The sequence below is a fragment of the Lontra canadensis genome, unplaced genomic scaffold (genome assembly GCF_010015895.1).
Source record: "Lontra canadensis isolate GAN:19392208 unplaced genomic scaffold, GSC_riverotter_1.0 scaffold45, whole genome shotgun sequence".
Lineage (NCBI taxonomy): Eukaryota > Metazoa > Chordata > Mammalia > Carnivora > Mustelidae > Lontra > Lontra canadensis.
This window is the reverse complement of record NW_022631039.1, coordinates 5591496-5609313: the sequence shown is the minus strand read 5'-3', so window position 1 is coordinate 5609313 and position 17818 is coordinate 5591496. Positions and strand designations below refer to the sequence as shown.

At 54.6% G+C, this 17818-nt stretch overlaps 1 protein-coding gene across 1 annotated transcript; it reads right to left on the bottom strand.

Moving 5' to 3' along the window:
* Window positions 1–587: 587 nt before the first annotated feature.
* RFC2 (replication factor C subunit 2) lies at window positions 588–16951 on the bottom strand. The gene is made up of 11 exons (XM_032872415.1): window positions 16817–16951; window positions 13956–14025; window positions 11222–11263; window positions 10790–10896; window positions 9306–9407; window positions 8657–8757; window positions 6102–6259; window positions 5835–5900; window positions 4364–4444; window positions 2521–2634; window positions 588–995 (listed from the first exon to the last, which is right to left on the bottom strand). The coding sequence occupies exons 1-11, from the start codon at window positions 16921–16923 to the stop codon at window positions 885–887; spliced, it is 1059 nt and encodes a 352-aa protein (XP_032728306.1). The 5' UTR covers window positions 16924–16951; the 3' UTR covers window positions 588–884.
* Window positions 16952–17818: the final 867 nt, after the last annotated feature.

Genomic DNA, 17818 nt, shown 5'->3' with positions numbered 1-17818 from the left:
ACTTTGCCATTTTTGAGGACCTTAATTCTTCCCCACCACCTTTTCCTAAAAAAAATTTTTATGTATTTGAGAGCAAGGGAGAGAGTGGGGGAGCATGAGCAGGGGGAGGGGCAGAGGGAAGGGCAGAAGCAGGCTCCCCACGGAGCAAGGAGCCCAACGTGGGGCTCGATCCAGGACCCTGAGATCATGACCTGAGCCGAAGGCAAGAGTCGGACACACCTGACTGAACTACCCTGGCGCCCCCTTTTTTCTTTCTACTTTTATGTACACCAGCATTTTTTTGTAATTTAAAAAACGGGGAAAAAATTGTACCTCGTGGGGGAGAAACAATCATACAAGGTAATAGAAAATTTACTGGGGAACAGAGAAGGCCAGTGGGCAGGTGTCACACCACTGTCCCCGGTGACCCCTGCCGGTCCTCTCTGAAGGCCTCACTGTCCCAGGCTGTTCTGGGACGTCCGTCTCCATCCCATACCCCATAGAACTGTCCTCTAGGCTTCTAGAAGCACTGAGATAAGTGTCACCAGCTTAGTCTCTCCATCACCTGTTCCACTTGCCAGACGCTGGGGACACTCAGAGACGGGATGCCGGTTTTCCTTGTGGCCTGGCGACGCCACCTTAGCGCCGACAAAACCATACAGCATTTTTATTAACGAAGATGCCACATAAGCCCAGGTCGGGTGCCAAGCCCTGAGGTTCTCTGGGCCCCTGTCACCCTGTCACCACGTTTGTGAGTCGGAGGCTGACTGCAGACACTCATGGACGTGGAGTGAAGGCCACGGTCGAGGGCAGCCTTCTTTCCAGATGGGTAGGCACTGACTCCTGTCTCTCGCCGATGAGGATTCTCAGGACCCTCATCATCCCGAGCAACGAGTTCTCTTGCCCTAACTGGCCACCGGGGCCATTGTCTTCTGACACAGCCTGGCCAGGAGCCCTGCCATCTGCAGGAGAGAGTTCACGCCTTCTGCTATCTTCATATGCGTGTATCCGATTTCCTGAAAAACAAAGCACACGTCAAGCTGGCTGGTAAGTGAGGGAGTAAAAGGTTTTTTCATTTGAACTAGTAGTTTCCTTAAAACTGATACAGCGAACTCAAATTTCAGCTGGAAAATGAACTCTGGGTTGTCATGGGTTTTGTCTAAAATTCAGTTTATTTTTTTCTAAAAGGATGTGGGTATTTCCCTGCCAGGGACGGTTAAGAAAAAAAACAAAAACAAAACCAAAAAGCCAGGCTTGAAGAAAATTTTAAAATCCTTAGAAAACACACGTCTGATAAAGGACTTGAAGCCAGGATATAGAAATAGGTCTCAAAACTCACTAAGAAGAAAATGACCCAACTAAGAACTCGGTGGATTTGAAGAGATGCTTCATTAAAGGGAACGGAGGGCAAATCACGTGCTGTTAACCGCTGGAAACACACCTTAAAGCCAGGACGAGGGGCGCCTGCGGGGCTCCCGTCAGTTGTGTCTGACTCTTGATTTTGGCTCAAGCCATGGTCTCAAGATCATGAGATTGAGCCCTGCGTCACGCTCCATGCTTGGCGCAGGGTCTGCCTGAGACTCACTCTCTCTCTCCCTCTCCCACTACAACCCCCCCCCCCCCCCCCCGTACTCTCTCTAAAAAAAAACAAAAAAAATCTTAAAAAAAAAAAAAAAAAATCAACCGAACACTGCCAGTGCTGGCTAGGCTGCGGGGCATCTGGAACGCTCGCTCGCCCCTGGCTGGGAGAAATGCACAAGCTATAGCCGCTTCAGAAATCGGTTTCCCAGTTTCTTAGAAAGTGAAACACACCCTGACCATTAGAATAAGCCATCCCACCTCCTGGGAAGTTGCCTGAGAAAAAGAAAAACGTATGTTCACATTCACACAGATTTGCATATGCAAATATTTACAGTGGCCTTACTGACGGTCACCCACACCCGGACCCGCCGGTGTCCTTCGAGCAGTGAACACACAAACCGTGGTTCGCCTCTCGGCAGTGAGAAGGAGCAACCCGCCGACAGACACAACACCATGAACAAACCCGAAATGCATTAAGCTAAGCAGACTCAAAAGGCTACCTTCTACTTGATTCCATGGTCATTTCCATGGGACATTCTGGAAAATTCTGTCCCGCCAGGGAGAAAACAGAGCGGTGGTTTCTGGCTGCTTGGGGAGCTGACTGGCTACAAAGGGGCACATGTATTTGGGAGGTGGGGAATCATAGAACCGGTCCGACCTTGGCTGTGGCCTTTAGGAGACCGAACACTTTTGTCAACAGAAGGTACCTGAGAGGCTCCGTTGTACTTTATGTCAATTATACCTCAATTAACCCGACCTTAAGAGTCAACAAACAAATCTTGGATGCAGAGGGCACCCCAGGCTGCTGACCAGCAGAACAGGCTTAAACCGGCTCCCAGCCCCAGGACCACCCGGCCTTGGGACACTCACTGAGCCCAGGGGCCAGGCCCCGGGAGCCAAACCAAGACACCGCAGCGTGGCCCCGTTCCCCAGGAGAGCCACTGCGAGACTCTCACCGACCTTGATGAACTCCAGTTTCAAGTACTCCGCCATCTGGAAGGTTTTACACACTCGAAAAATGTTGCCAATGATGTCTTCCGGAGAGTAGCCGAGATGCCACAGGTGAGCGAGAATCTAGACAGAGGAAGAAACGTTGGGTGACAAGGGTACTGGGGGGGAGCGAGGGGACGAGTCTTGGGCCCGTCACACAGCAGGGAGTGGACAGATCATCCTCGGCGACCCAGGATCCAGCAGAGCCACCGGGGGGCCACGGCCTTCAGCCCGCCTGGGGATCACTGGAGTTTCCCAACAGGCAGAGATTCTATTGCAAATGTTTTTTTATTTTTTTACTATTATTATTTATTTTTTACAGTGGGCTCCATGCCCAATGTGGGGGATCCCGAGATTAAGAGGCACATGTGAGGGGAGCCTGGGTGGCTCAGTGGGTTAAGCCTCTGCCTTCAGCTCAGGTCATGATCTCAGGGTTCTGGGATCGAGTCCCGCATCGGGCTCTGCTCAGCGGGGAGCCTGCTTCCTCCTCTATCTCTGCCTCTGCCTGCTTGTGATCTCTGTCAAATAAATAAAATCTTAAAAAAAAAAAAAAAAAAAGTATTCCAGGGTCGGGGCGCCTGGGGGCTCAGTCGGGTTAAGCAAATGACTCTTGGTTTCGCTCAGATCATGTTCTCAGGGTTCTGAGATCAAGCCCCGCAGCGGGCTCTGAGCTCAGCGCAGTCTGCCTGCTGCTCTCCCTCCACTCCTCCCCCTGCCCGCTCATGCCCTCCGTCTCTGTCTCATGAATAAAAGTAAAAATGCTTTGCATGGTCTCCTATGACACCCACGTCGTGGCTCTATTTTCGGGTCCTAAAAAGTGACATGAACCACGCCAGTGAGCACCGGAGGGGAAGCGGAAGCAGCATCTGCCTGCCTGGTGCTCCCTAAGGGCTGGGCTCAAGTGCGCCCCCTGCAGGCCGAGCCTCCACCAGGTCTCCACGGGAGCAGGGTCCTGGCCTCCTGGCCTGTCGGCGTCCAGGCCCGGGGTTCCAGCCCCCCTCAGCCCACTCAGGCGACTGGGTCTGGTGGGACGGGGTCTGGGGTCCCTTGTCTCGCCTTTGCTGTGGCATCTTGGGGTGGATGCAGGGGGCACGGAAGCTCTGGGTCCCTAAATCTGAAGGCTGCCTCTGGGTTGTGTGCCTGGGTCTCTGCCTCAGTCTCCCCACCTCGCCCTTTGGTGTTTACTTATTTTTTTATTTTCTATTTTTTTTTCACCCCTTGGTTTCGAATGACATCTGGCCCTGCCCTAAACCCAGCCCACTTCTGGCCTAGTTTGGTGGGAGCAAGGGGAGGGAAACCCGCTAGGATGGGACCAGTGGCCTTAAATTGTACCACTGCCACCCTTGGGGACCTGAGGGTCACCTGAACTGTGACGATACCCCCCAGAATCCGCACACGGGACCAGGCTCCGCATGAGGCCGGAAGCCCTGGGTCCTGCTTCTCCTGGATGACCAGGGACCACTGGGTCCCAGAACGCCATTCCTTGTCCCTCGGGGGGACAGAGGGCCAAGTCTCCCTCGGCCGACGCGGGCGGCATCACGGAAATGTAAGGAGTTGGGCTGGTCTCTCCTCAGGTCTTGAGGGGACAACGTTCCCCTGTGGAGCATATAATTATAGGACAAAGACGGGGCTCCGAACTGCGGGTTGAATGCCTGTCAACAGTGATTTAGAGCAAGGAATCCAGCCTCCCAGAATCCGCCTCCTCCTGTGGGGTGCACCCAACTCCTCGTCTCACTCTAAGAACCGAGGGGAGCGACGCGTGGGAGCAAAGTCCCCGCACCTCCCAAGTCAGGGAAGGAGGAGGGACGCCCACCTTGTAGGCCTCGTCGATGTCCGCGTTCACACAGTGCTGGATCATCTCCTTCACCAGCAAGGGGTGGGGCTCGTCGCAGACCTGGGCAAACCGGAGAGAAAGGCCGGTCGGGGGCTGAGGGGGAGCCCGGACACACACCAGCGTGTGTCATCGCCTTCTCTGGCCAACAGGACCCCAGAAGGCCCCGTCACGACCGAGCGAGTCACCGGAGGATGGTGTCAGCCTTCCTCGCTGGGCAGGAAGTTCTGAGCCCATCATTACAGACGGCCCAAGCACCGGGGGGTGGGGGGTGAACACGGGGCGGACAGGAACCTCTTGTCACATGAAAAGCCATCGATCAGTCACACACACCTTAGGTCCCTCGGAGGACCGCTCGCCCAGAACCACTCATAAACTATTTAAGAACTGGGACCAGCCTCCCGCCTGGAATGGAAACAGGCTTTCCTGGGACAGGGTCCCCCACCTCAGCATGTCAGCGTGAAGACGGGCCTGGGGGCGGTGGTGCAGGTGTCCCTGAGCCTGGGGCTGGCCCCTCCCCCACCCTCCACCTCGGGACCCACATTTAAAACTTCTTCTTTACGCAGCTGAGGAATCACTGAAGGAGACATCTGAACTTAACCCTGGACTGTGTTGGCTAACTGAATTTAAATAAAACAAAAAAACCCACGTTTTTAAGTTTTTAAAGTCATCTCCATGCCCAACGCTGGGCTCGAAATCACAACCCCGAGATCAAGAGTTGGCGCCCCACCCTCTATCTACAACTTCTAAAGGAAACCCTCTGCTTTCTCCCCTAGCCCCACGCACCCTAGAACCTCTCAGCTCAGTTAACTCCCCCCAGAAATCATGCTTTCCAGAGCCCTGAAGGTCTGCGCCAGGACGCCCAGAGCCTGAAGGATTGGAGACTAGAGTGTCCCAGAGCGTCCCTGAAAACAGTCACCACCAGGGGCGAACCAGGCTTCCCAAGCAGCTTTCTTTGCCCACAAACTTGCTAAGAATAGCCATGGTCTGAACGCATGGACAGCCCCACCTGGGTTTTACCCCCAAGTAAGGGGGAAAGTGTAAGACAGGCAGGTTGTCAGGATGGGTCAGTGGTTTTCAAAAGCATTCCCAGGACAAAAACCTTGGCCAGCCAGAGAGTGGGAGTCTCTGTCCTTCAGCTTGGTAAGCGTGGGAGGCGGGCAGCAGGGCTCGGTGGCCCCTCCCACCTTCCAGCAGTGGGACGATCCCTGGGGCAGCGGGGAGCCTGTGTCCTCTGCCCCCACTCTGCTCCCAGATCTGAGAACCCCTGGGCGTGGGGTGGCGTGAGGGCCCTTGGGGTGCACCAGCACTTCCACTTCCCCACATGCGGGGCGCTCCCGAGACCCTCCGATCGGCAGGGCGCACGGAGGGGCCCCAGCACCGCCACAGGGCGCCCACTTGCCGCTGCCAACCGGCTCTGCAGAATCCCCAGGGGCCCCGCGGGCTCCAGTACCTTGAACACATTCTCGCTGTTAATAAAGCCGAATCCTGAGAAGGTCGACTGCACGTTGTTCAGCGCCTGTGGAAGACACAAGCACACGTGGAAGGCGATTTTCAGTCCTGACCATCGTCACCCCCCCAACACCGGGGTCCGACCAGAGCACCCTCCTCCCAGGTCTGCCCCAGGGAGCGGGATCCAGGTCTCTGCACAACGGCCCCCCCAGAACAAGGCACACGCAGCCCCGGAGGTAGGTGGCCAAGGGGCCTCAACGGCACGCACCTGCCTCATGTCTCCCTGCGCCGTGAAGATGACAGCTTCCAGGCCGTCGTCGGTGTAGGGGACCTTCTCCTGCTCCAGCACCGCCAGCAGCCGGGCGAGGACCTGGGCGTCGCTCAGCTTTGTGTATCGGAGGACAGCGCAGCGGGACTGGATGGGCTCTGACCAGGACAGGAGGGTCAGGCTCACAGCAGAGGCTGGCGCATCCCCGACAGCCCCAGGACTCCCGCCTGGACACCCCCTCATGCTAGGAAGCCCCTGCTTGGGACACGCACCAGCCACAGTGGCACCAACGCTCCCTCCCCGGCCACGGCTCTCCGCTGGCTCAAAGCATCAACCAGCGAGCCTCCCCTGCACTGCCCTGGATGGCCTTGGATGGCTTTGGCTAGCCTCGGCTTCTAGAAGGGGAAAAGACCCTCTGGGATCAAGACACCCAGGAGCCACTGCGGGCGGTTGAGTCAGTGTGGGGTTTCTGGTCACTGTGTGAGTGTGAGCTTAGTGTCCCCACCCGCCTGTCCAGGGTGAGCAGGGACATGGGCATGGTTTCTCTAAGGCTCCCCAGGAGACTCTGACCACAGCCAGGACAGATAGCCACTAGAGAGGTGGGTCCGGGATTCTGGACGCCACCCTGCCCCTCGCTTTAGACTGGGACAACAGCTTCTCCATAGTCTCCAGGCCCCCATCTGGCCTGTGTCCCATCCCCAGTGCACACGCACACTTCCAAGGAATGCACTCCTGTACATTTATGTGCATTAAGGAAACGTGGGAGTCCTACGAGTCAGTCCATTTCAGTGTATCCGAAATCAGGAAACTCTACCACAGAATCTTAATTATGTATTTGGCTTATCAGCATCGATAAGAGGTTCATAATTAAAAGCAATTAATATTCCAGCTACACTAAAATTTTCCCTTAGATTTCTCTCTTGTGCGCAACACTGAAAGCTGAGTTCGCGGAATTTATTATTTTTAAGTAGTCCCCACCCCCAGTGCGGGACTCGAACTCACAACGCCGAGATCACGAGTCACCTGCTCCTCCAACCGAGCCAGCCAGGCGCTCCAGGGCCCCCAGAATTTAAATCTGCGTCAGAATAAGGCGGCCTGGGCTCCCTCAGAGCGCGGGTGTCTCTCTTGTCGCTGGCATGAGTCCAGGACCCCCACTAAGGGTCCATGACAAAGAGTGTAAAAATCACCTCTGGGGCAGGGCACCAGGCTGGCTCGGTCAGTCGGGCCTATGGCCCTCGATCTCAGGGCTGTGACTTTGAGCCCCACCGGGTGTGGAGAGGAGTCAAAAATAAAATCTTTCAAAAAAGAAAATAAAAATCAACTGTAGCGATTCGATCTTGAGCTATTTCCTCTAACACTAAGAAATATTTTTTTGTGATTTCATTTACGTGGCTGTTGCAGCTCTTTAGACATTAAAACAAAAAAACAAAAAACAACAACAAAAAAAAAAGGCCGGGATGCTGCGCGGGTCAGACAAACTGACAAGGGAGGGCCGGCACGCTCTGCGCACGACCACGGTGTCAAACCACCGAACGTACGCGTGCATGCGCAGCCCGTGCGAAAGGCACCTGGGGAGGGGGGTCTCCAGGCAGGAAACCACTCCTGCCCTCACACGTGTGTCACTACACTGGTGATCTTGAAGATCGAGAACATTCTCACTCAACGGCCCATGTTCGCCCCCAGCGCCGTGTAGAACAAGCGTCAGCGATGCTGAACGGGTCAATGAAGAAGTTGTGAGCATCTGGGACGGGTGGAAGGACGAGAAGGGTTCCTGGTGCCACGGCAGGCCCGCCACGGCTGGGAACCAGGACCTCGAGGTGCAGCATGGCCGGCCACACGCTGGTCTGCGGCTGCGAGCCGTGGCCTGGGCGCAGAAGGGCAAGTCCGGGGGCTGTGCTCACACAGGCTGGAGGTCAGCGGGGCGGACGTGATGCAAGAGAGGGGGAAGAAATGGGGAGAGAGAACCAAAGTGGGACAGAGGCCGCTGTGGGTATCGCAAAGGGAAGAAAGTGCCCCGGGCAGGAAGCTGAGATGGGCGGGGGGCAAAGGGGTGAGGAAGCAGACAGACTTCGGGGGAGGGAGGGCCAGGCCCGAGGTCAGAGCGGACTGCCGGGCGAGCCTGCACAGGGGAGGCAGTCCCCGGTGACGACAAAGCGGCAGGTGTGGACTGAGTGTGTGCCAAGCTCCCAGTGCACAGGAAGTACAGGAGAGCGCCTGGGGCAAGGCAGTGACCGTGACACTGTACCCAGGCCAGCGAAATGTCACGTGTGCCCATGATGGTGCCAGAGCCCGACAGACCCGGGGCTCCAGTCCCGGCTCTCCTGCATGCTGTGTGACTTTGGCCAAACTACTCAACCTCTCTGAGCTCCAGTTTTCTCCTCTCGAATGTGGAGTTAAGAAGACCTTCACATAGAATTATGTAAGATCAAATGAAAAAGTTGATTCTGCAGTGCTCGGCCCGTGGTAGGCAACCCAAAACGCCCTACCCTTCTGCGGCTAAAGAGCCAACACGAGCACCCCGGGTGGAGGCCAAGCCACCCAGAGCTGACCCTCACCTATGATTTTATCGGAAGCATTACAGGCGAGAGCAAAGCGAGTCGTTTTGGAGTAGATTTCCATGGTCCTCCTCAAGGCTTGCTGGGCTCCATCAGTCATGCTGAGAAGAAAAACGCAAGCGGGTAGTATGCAACCAGGGCCCAGGGCCCGCTGGACACAAAGCCCTCCCTAGAGAGCCTGGGCACCCTCAAGTCCAGGTCATGGTCCTGGGGTCCTGGGATCAAGCCCTGCCTCCGTGGGGTTCCCTGCTCAGTGGGGGGTCTGCTTCTCCCTCTTGCTCTGCCCCTCCCCACACTCGTGCTCCCTCCTTCCCTCCCTCCCTAATACTAAAATCTTTTTTTTTTCTTTGAAGTGGTTAAAATGGTAAATTTGATGTCATGTGTACTGACCATGATAGACAGAGATATCATTTAAATCATTCCCGGGAAGCTGGAATGAACCCATTCATTGACACGGTCTTCCACGAATGTTCCTAAGTAGCTTAATGAAGATAAGGTGTCAGGTCCCTGTTAAATTGCTTTTGGAAGATGTGATAAGCCGGTCTGCCACGGTCGGGCAGAGGGGAGACAGCTCTCCACCCGCTTTAATTAAAGCCTGATAAGAGACGAGGAATCGAGGTCACTGTGCACTTGGCAAAGCAGTCCCTACCTGTCTGCCTCGTCCAAGATGATGATCTTGTGCCGCCCTTTGGGAAGCGTGACCTTCTGCTGGGCAAACATTTTGATTTTGTTCCTCACCACATCGATGCCCCTGAAACAACAAGGCCTCGCTGTCCTGTCGCCTTCCCAGAGAGACCCACGTACCCTCAGGGGGCTTCTAAACCCCAGAACACACCACCACGCACACAAGTGTAATTTGTAAGTTTTCGGGGCAGTTCTGTGTATCAGGATTAACGTTTCACTACTTTTTTTCCTTCTTGGAGGTCCTCCAACAAAACGAAGATCAAATTCACTTATTCCTTTTGGTAGCAAGAGAGGCATTTTCTCTTGCAATTACCCTGCGAGTTCCCCGGACCGTTTGATAATCTGAGATACGTCATGAGGTCTCTATGACCTTATTCTTCCTGTGTTTTGAAAAGAAAATGGCAATGTCATCATCCGAGTGACTGTTTCCTTGTTCCTTATCATTCCCAACTACGCTAAAAACAACCAAAAAAAAAGAGTAAAGTCTTACGAAAACGCAAGACTGTCGCACTTGCCTAGGATGCTGCGGTAGGAGGGAAAACTGTCCCCCTGGCCCGCCCCATCCTCCGATGTTTTGCGTTGCTAAGGGCAGTGCACTCTCTAGAAGCTACAAAAGAAGTTCAAATACACCATCTTTGTTTTTTAAAGCATTCTCGGACCGCAGCTGAAAGTTCAAAACTTTTTCATTTTCCACTCACAAAAGATGAAAACAAATGACAGGGAACATTCCATATTATTAGACCAATCAGAAAATGGCCACAGAGAGGCGAAGGGCAGCATTTCGGGCCGTGAAACCGACCACAGTCACACCATCTCAGAGCATGGGGTCCTCTGATGCCAAAATCGTGGGTGAATTTCCTCAAACTTTAGCATCAAGGAGTGAACAACATAGATCTACGGACAAAAAATAAATATATTTTCAGCCGACCGGTCACTCAACAGGGAGGACTTCATTCCCTAATATCTTCTGACCAGAACGTGGACCATCCTGTTTTGCTAACAGGTCATGTGACAGTATTCGCTTATCTTTAAAGATGCTTGTTTGAGGGGTGCCTGGGTGACTCAGTGGGTTAAGCCTCTGCCTTTGCTCAGGTCATGATCTCAGGGTCCTGAGATCGAGCCCTGCATCGGGCTCTCTGCTTGGCGGGGAGCCTGCTTCCTCCTCTCTCTCTGCCTGCCTCTCTGCCTACTTGTGATCTCTCTGTCAAATAAATAAATAAAATCTTAAAAAAATAAAATAAAAAAAGGAAGCCATTAAGTCAGTGCTTACGATGCTACGTGGACAGGCAAGTGACGCCCGTTCTCGTTCACGGGGAAGGATCAAAGGAAAACACAAAGCTGGCGAGACAAACCCCAAGTACAACACAGACCTGCAAAAAGGCGGTTTCTATGACAGCTCAAACGTCAAACACTCGCCACCCGTCACGCGGTCCAAACTCCCAGGTGTACCTGTCATTGGAGGCGTTGAGCTCCAAAACAGCATCCTTGAATGCCGGGCCCAGCAGGGCGCGTGCCAAACACAGGATGCTTGTAGTCTTGCCGGTTCCTGGGGGGCCCTGGGGAGGAGACCGCAAGGGCTCGAGGCTGACAGCACGAACTTGCCTTTGCTCCTGAGCTCTTGTCCCCCGCCGTTTGCGCTCACCTCCCCTTCGAACTTCTCCCCAACACCCCCCCACACACACCCCGCACACATCAAATCAACACAGCCTCCCACCCACAGGACCCCCCGACCAAGTGGGGCGAATGCTTCCCTCTGCCAAGGGGACTGGCAAGGGCTCTGGTGACCGTGGGCCCCTGGGACAAGGGAGCTCTGTGCACTGAAGCTCTTGGGGAGAAAGTGAGACTCCAAGACCTTTAACAGGGCCAGGACGGGGGACTTACAGCGATGATAATATTGGGCACGTTTCCTTCTCTTGCAAAGACCTGGAAGAACAAAGGTGTGTCCGAACCGGTTAATCTGGAGACCCGTGGTGCCAAGGCTCCCCAGCCCCAGGGGCCCGCACGGTGACACGGCCACAGAGTTCTCCACATGGATGCCCCATGAAACTCTCAGCTCTGCATATTCCGAAGCGAATTCCCCACTGCCCGTCATACCCAGGGGACACCCGTGCTTCTCCTCACGTGGGCCCTCAGTGCCATCTACCCTACCTAGGCCACGCCAGGAACCTGGAGGTCACGGTCATCCTTGACTGGGCCTCCCGCGCTCCCCTGGCCGCGCACACAACGCCTCAATCACAGATGCTTGGCCCTTCCTTCTCCTCTGTTTCCACGTCCTTCTTTTCAGCCCCACTGCCATCTCCTTCTCCCATTTACCTCTCACCTGGATGGTTTTTAACTGACCATTAACTAACTGGTCTCCGGGTCCGCTAATCCTGTGCCACACCCATGCATTTTCTCTATTGTGACCGTGGCCAACTTTCTAGAATGCCATTTATCAAAACATTTGCACCTGACGCAGCCCTCGGATGACTCCTGTGAGCCCCAACTCTTATATAGGGCTCAGGAGGCCCTGCCCACCTCACCAGCTCATTCCCACACCCCAATACAAACACTCCATGCCCCTGTTCCTCTGTGGGCTCCACAAACTGGCAACATCGGCATCCCCGGGGGCGAGTCAGAAATGTACACTCTCAGGGCGCCTCAGTGGCTCGGTTGTTAAGCATCTGCCTTTGGCTCAGGTCACGATCCCGGGGTCCTGGATCGAGCCCCACATCGGGCTCCCTGCTCCGTGGGAAGCCTGCTTCTCCCTCTCCCACTCCCCTGCTTGTGTTCTCTCTCTCGCTGTGTCCCTCTCTGTTAAATATATAAACAAAAAGTCTTTAAAAAAATAAAAAATAAAAAGAAATGCAGACCCCGGCCCCACTCCCTGGGTCAGGATCTGCATTTTTAACGATGCCCCCAAGCAATTCATCCACCCATTAACGTCTGGAAAGCCCTACTCCATATTCCAATCAGATGGCATCAGCCCACCCCCAACAAGCTAAGCTGTCTCACCTCTGGGCCTTTGCACATGCTATTCCCATTTGCCTTGCCTCCCTCTGCTCCTGCCCCCCGCGTCTGGCTAACTCCCATTTACTTAGCTTTGCGTCCCTTCTTCCACGAGAACTAAGACACTGGGAGCAGGTTAACGCCCTGCACCCCATGTGCTTCCACAGCACCCCCCTCGCCTCCGGCAGAGTGCTCGCCACACGGCCTGTGGACTTTGACCCCTTTGAGACTAAGGCCCACACAAGCAGGGGTCCTGTCTATTAGGCTCACCATTATATCAGCAGGTCCGAACCGTGCACCGTATCTGGCCTGCAAACATTTGTAAAATGAACTCATTTGTAAAATAAACAAATACCTTGGTAGCTGTTAGAGTCTAAGTCCCCTTTCCTGCAGAGACTATCTACGTGATGCCTCACAGTAGCTGGCCTTCTAGATTCCGCCCAAAGGGCTCTAGGGAGAGATTTCAAAGCTTGCCCTATGGTGCACACTTCTGCTCACTCCTGTTCCTGTCATCCTGAAGTCGGCTATGCTGTCACTTAGTCCCTCTAGGCGGGAGCTGGCAAACTATGGTGGAGGGGGGTTGGCAGGAAGGGGGCGTAATCCAGCCTGAGCCCTGTTTATCTTTTTTTTTTTTTTTAATTTATTTATTTTAGGGGCACCTGGATGGCTCAGACGGTTGGGCATCTGCCTTCGGCTCAGGTCAGGATCCCAGGGTGCTGGGATCGAGCCCCGCATCGGGCTCTCTGCTTTGAGGAGAGCCTGCTTCTCCCTCTCTCTCTGCCTGCCGCTCCCCCAGCTTGTGCGCTCTCTCTGTGTCAAACGAATGGATAAAATCTTTAAAAAAAAAAAAAAAAAGATTTATTTATTTTAGAGAGATAGAGAGAGGGAACATCAGCGGGAAGGGCAGAGGGAAAGGGACAGAATCCGAAGCAGACTTCCCGTGACCTCGAGATCATGACCCAGCCGAAATCAAGAGTCAGATGTTCAATGGATTGGGCCACCCAGGCACCCCAGGGCCTGTTTTTATAAGCCCCCTAGCTAAGAATGATTTTATGATTTTTTTTTAAAGATTTTATTTATTTATTTGACAGACAGAGATCACAAGCAGGCAGAGAGGCAAGCAGAGAGAGGAGGAAGCAGGCTCCCCGCTGAGCAGAGAGCCCGATGTGGGGTTTGATCCCAGGACCCTGAGATCATGACCCGAGCCGAAGGCAGAGGCTCTAACCCCCTGAGCCACCCAGGTGCCCCTGATTTTATGATTTTAAAGGATTGTTTAAAAAATTAAGAATACTAGACAAAGCCATTATAGGGTTTGCAAAGCCTAGGATACCTGCTAGTCAGCCTTTATGGAAAAAGTCTGCCATCGCGGCTCTAGAACCATAGGTCAGAGAACCCCTCTCCGAGAAGCCGGCGCCTCAAACACGTGAAGGTAGCCACCATGGTTTCTGGTCTTCTCCAAACTGACCAGATCGCAATCCCTCAATTCTTCTGCATTTGTGGCCTGCCCCATTTCTCACCACCTTGGCCGTCTTCCTCCAAATGCCTTCCTCGAGCTTGTCAAAACCACATAATACGACCTAAGATCATCTCTGGAAAAACAAAACAAACCAAAAAAAAAACCACTCACCTCCAGCCTGCTCACTGTGTCTTCATTCCCGACAATTTCATTCAACTTTACTGGCCTGTATTTTTCCACCCTGTTTTTAAGAAAACGCATAAAGAAAAAATAAAAGAAAGAAAACGCGTAAAGATGTGACTATTTTCACGTCAGGGCTCAGGAGCAAGGCGCTAAAGGCCCTTCCCGAGGGCTCTGTCGGAAAATTATACACGTGCAATTTAAGCACAGTAAATGCTTCAGGTTTTAAACGTAAAGAGGTAACCCAAGCGCCAATGGAAATGCTAAGTGCGTAAGAATTGTACACCGAAGCCTTTAAACCTGAGACATGGAGACACACCTGTTGTTGCTGGAGAGGGGCCAGAGCGGGCCATCTGGAGCGCCGTGACGCCGGGCCGCAGCATGGTCGCCCATCACAACAGAAGCTCAGCACACGAGGCGCTGACACCATCCGATCCAACAGACCCGGGTGCAGCCGAGCTCCCGTCCTATCCCTTACCTGTCAGTTTCTGCAGACTGGTGCCAGGTGCCCAGCTGGGCTGGCTAGACAGTAACCACAGGTCTGCCCTGTGATCCTACAAGGCTATGGGAAGTGGACGGGATAGTGGCTTACTCAGATCAATACTTCTCACGTGCACACACACGAATAGGGGGATAGGCAGAGAGAGAGAGACCCTTCAAGCAGACTCAGCGGACTCCCCAGTGAGCTCAGAACCCAAGTCGGGGCTCGATCCCATGACCCTGAGATTCACGACCTGAGCCGAAACCACGAGTCGGATGCTCCATCCCCTGGGCCGCCCAGGAGTCCCCATACCTCTCTCCTTCAAATGAATAAGCAAGCCATGTTATGAGCAAATGACTTTCTTTAGCTCGGAGAACAGAAGTGGCAGCCGATTTGTAACAATCTGACCATCAGCACTTCCTCTGCCCTTTATGACACTCTCTGATTTACCCTCAGCTTACACTGGCTATGGGCCGAGTTCTGCTGCAGAAGCAGCTACGCACAAAAAAGCTTGTCTGCTGTGTGCTGCGGTGAAAAAAGAGCTCCCCTCCAAGACCAGCAGATAGAGCGTGCTTGTTGCTATTCATTTCTTGTTCATACTCAGTCCTTCCCAGGTGCCGAGCACTGTATAAGGAGCTCGAGATCTTAGGGGGAGGCAATGTGGACAGTACAGAAAGGAGCGAGACATGGTTCTTGCTTTAAAGGCCTTCCCTACCAGCAAGCACGGAGAGCTGAGACGATCCTCCTACAGTGCTAACCAGGTTCCAGAAACCCGGGGCTGTGGAATCAGCACCTAGGAATATCAGGGGAAATTTGAGCTAGACCGTGGACATGGCAAACATGCTGGTCCTTCAGGGCCTCCACAAGGGCTCCCCCTGCCTGAAAGCTTTCTCCACGATGCCGCTTGGCTCACTCCCTGAGCTCCCGTCTTTGCTCAAATATCATCTCATCAAAGGCCTTCCCTGACCACCAGAGTCATTTACTGCACACCACCTGTCATCATCAAAGATACTCCATTATCTACTGGTTTGTTCTTTCTTCTTTCCCTATCAAATGGAAGCTCAGGATAGCAGATTGTGTTTTGTATAATGAGATATCCTAAGCATTTAAAGTAGTGTCACGCATAAAAAAATGTAACTCAAGCCACATATGTAATTTTGCACCTGCTGGCGACCCCATTAAAAAGTAAAAAGAGGGGCGCCTGGGCGGTTCAGTGGGTTAGGCGTCTGCCTTCGGCTCAGGTCTTCATCTCAGGGTCCTGGGATCGAGCCCCTCAGACCCCGTACATGCGCATATGCTCTCTCAAATAAATGAGCAAAAATAATTTAAAAAAAAGTAAAAAGAGGGATGCCTGCGTGGCTCAGTGGGTTAAGCCTCTGCCTTTGGCTTGGGTCATGATCTCAGGGTCCTGGGATCGAGCCCCACATTGGGCTCTCTGCTCAGCAGGGAGCCTGCTTCCCCCTCTCTCTCTCTGCCTGCCTCTCTGCCTACTTGTGATCTCTTTCTGTCAAATAAATAAATAAAATCTTTAAAAAAAAAAAGGTAAAAAGAAAATAGGAGGAAGTTAATTTTACTAATAATTTTTTGAACCTGATCTATTTGAAAGATCAACATTTTCCACATGGAATCAACATAACAATTACGAATGAGATTTTTCTAATACCAAGTCCGGGAACTCCGCTGTGTTTTGTACACTCAGGGACCATCTCAGCTGGGACCAGCCACATTTCTAGGGCTGTCAGTGGATTCGAGGGGCTAGTGGCTGGGGGACGGAGCAATGCTGCTACAGATGTTCTAGAAAGCTACACTGCGCCCCATTTAGGCATCTGCTCAGGACAGGGGTGGGCTGGAGGAGTGGGCACCCATGGAGGGCGGAGAGTAAACCATCCCCACGCGCAGAGGCGGTGGGACCGGAGCGGATCGTCCACACCACACCTGTGCCCCCGGCAGGTGACTTTCCAGGTCACCTTCCAGGTCACCAGCTCCTCTCCGCGACCCCGGATACGCCTTCCGCACACAACCCCGAGTTCGGAACCGATCGGACGCTTCCCGCCGTCGGAGCAGCCGCAGACACAGCTCCAGGCGCTGAGTGGTGGTCTCGGGGGTCAGCTATGACCACAATGAGCTCTGCTCCGGCCAAGACCCCGCTTCCAGAGTTCAGACCGGCCACTCCTGAGCCCAGGCGTGGCCACCGACGCTCGTCCCTCGCCCTCTCCAAACTCGAATCTACTCGATGCCCCCCAGGGGCCTCCTGCTCCGCTGAGGACCCCCTAGAACGAGCTCCCGCCCCGAGGGTCCCCCGGGGCCACGGCCCGCCAACTCGCCCACCCACCCGTCCAGAGCACCCATCGTTCACGGTCTGGGCCCTCACCACGGCAGCTCGTAGTGGCCGGCGCTGCCCGGGCCCTTGCTGGGGGCGGGGGCAGGGTCCTGGGCCCCGCGCTCGCCCGCTCTACAGCCGCTCTCCTCCACCTCCATTCTCCCGCCGCCTCTTCCCGCGCCGGAGGCCCCGCCCCCGTGACGCCATCACGCGGGCCCCGCCCCTAGCACCCGGCGGACGCCGGGCGGACGCGGAAGCGGTAGGCCACCCCCCCCCTTCCGCGCCTGCGCAGAGCGCTCCGGCGTGGCCGGGGCGGGGAGACACGGGTTTCTATGGAAGTCCTGGCGTCCAGACGGGCCGCGAGACGAAGGCGAGACCCTGCCACGTCGACCTCCGAGAAGGCAGGTCGCTCCAGGAAGGGACGTTCGGCGGTTTTCGTCTCTGTGTGATTTGTGCGGGAGGCCCTCTGGGCGCCCCGGCATCCCTGGGCGCGGGGAGAGGCGGGTGGGAGCATCCCACCGCCGCCCAGGTGCGGGGCGGACGGCGGACTCGGGCGGGCACCGCGGTCTGGGCAGTGACCTATGGGACCTGACCGCGCCCAGCTGTCCGGATCGCGGGTGGAGACGCCGGCTGCCACGGGGTGGGCTCCTGCGCCCTGGGACTCGGGGCTTGCGGTCAGGGAGGTCTCACGATGCCGGGGAGTGGGAAGCGCTCGGTGTCCTGCCGGAATACTCCGTCCTGACGAGTGCTTCGAGCCTTGTTTGGGGCTCCTGTCCTCCCTGCTGGACTGACCTTCGCTCACATAGCCCAGGTGTCATAGTAATGATTAACAATAAATAAAAGTGATGAACAATAACTGTCACTGTGCGTTAGACCTGGAGTGGGTACTCAGGTGTATCCGCAGGAACAGGCTTGAGAGTGATTGAGTCGTGTGTCTAGCGTCATTTAGGGGAAGTGGGGGAGCCAGGATCTGTTCCCCACCAGGCTGCCAAAGCAGTTCCTATAAAATTCCGTTGTAGTGCACTTAACCGTATCGCATCATAATTTCGGGAT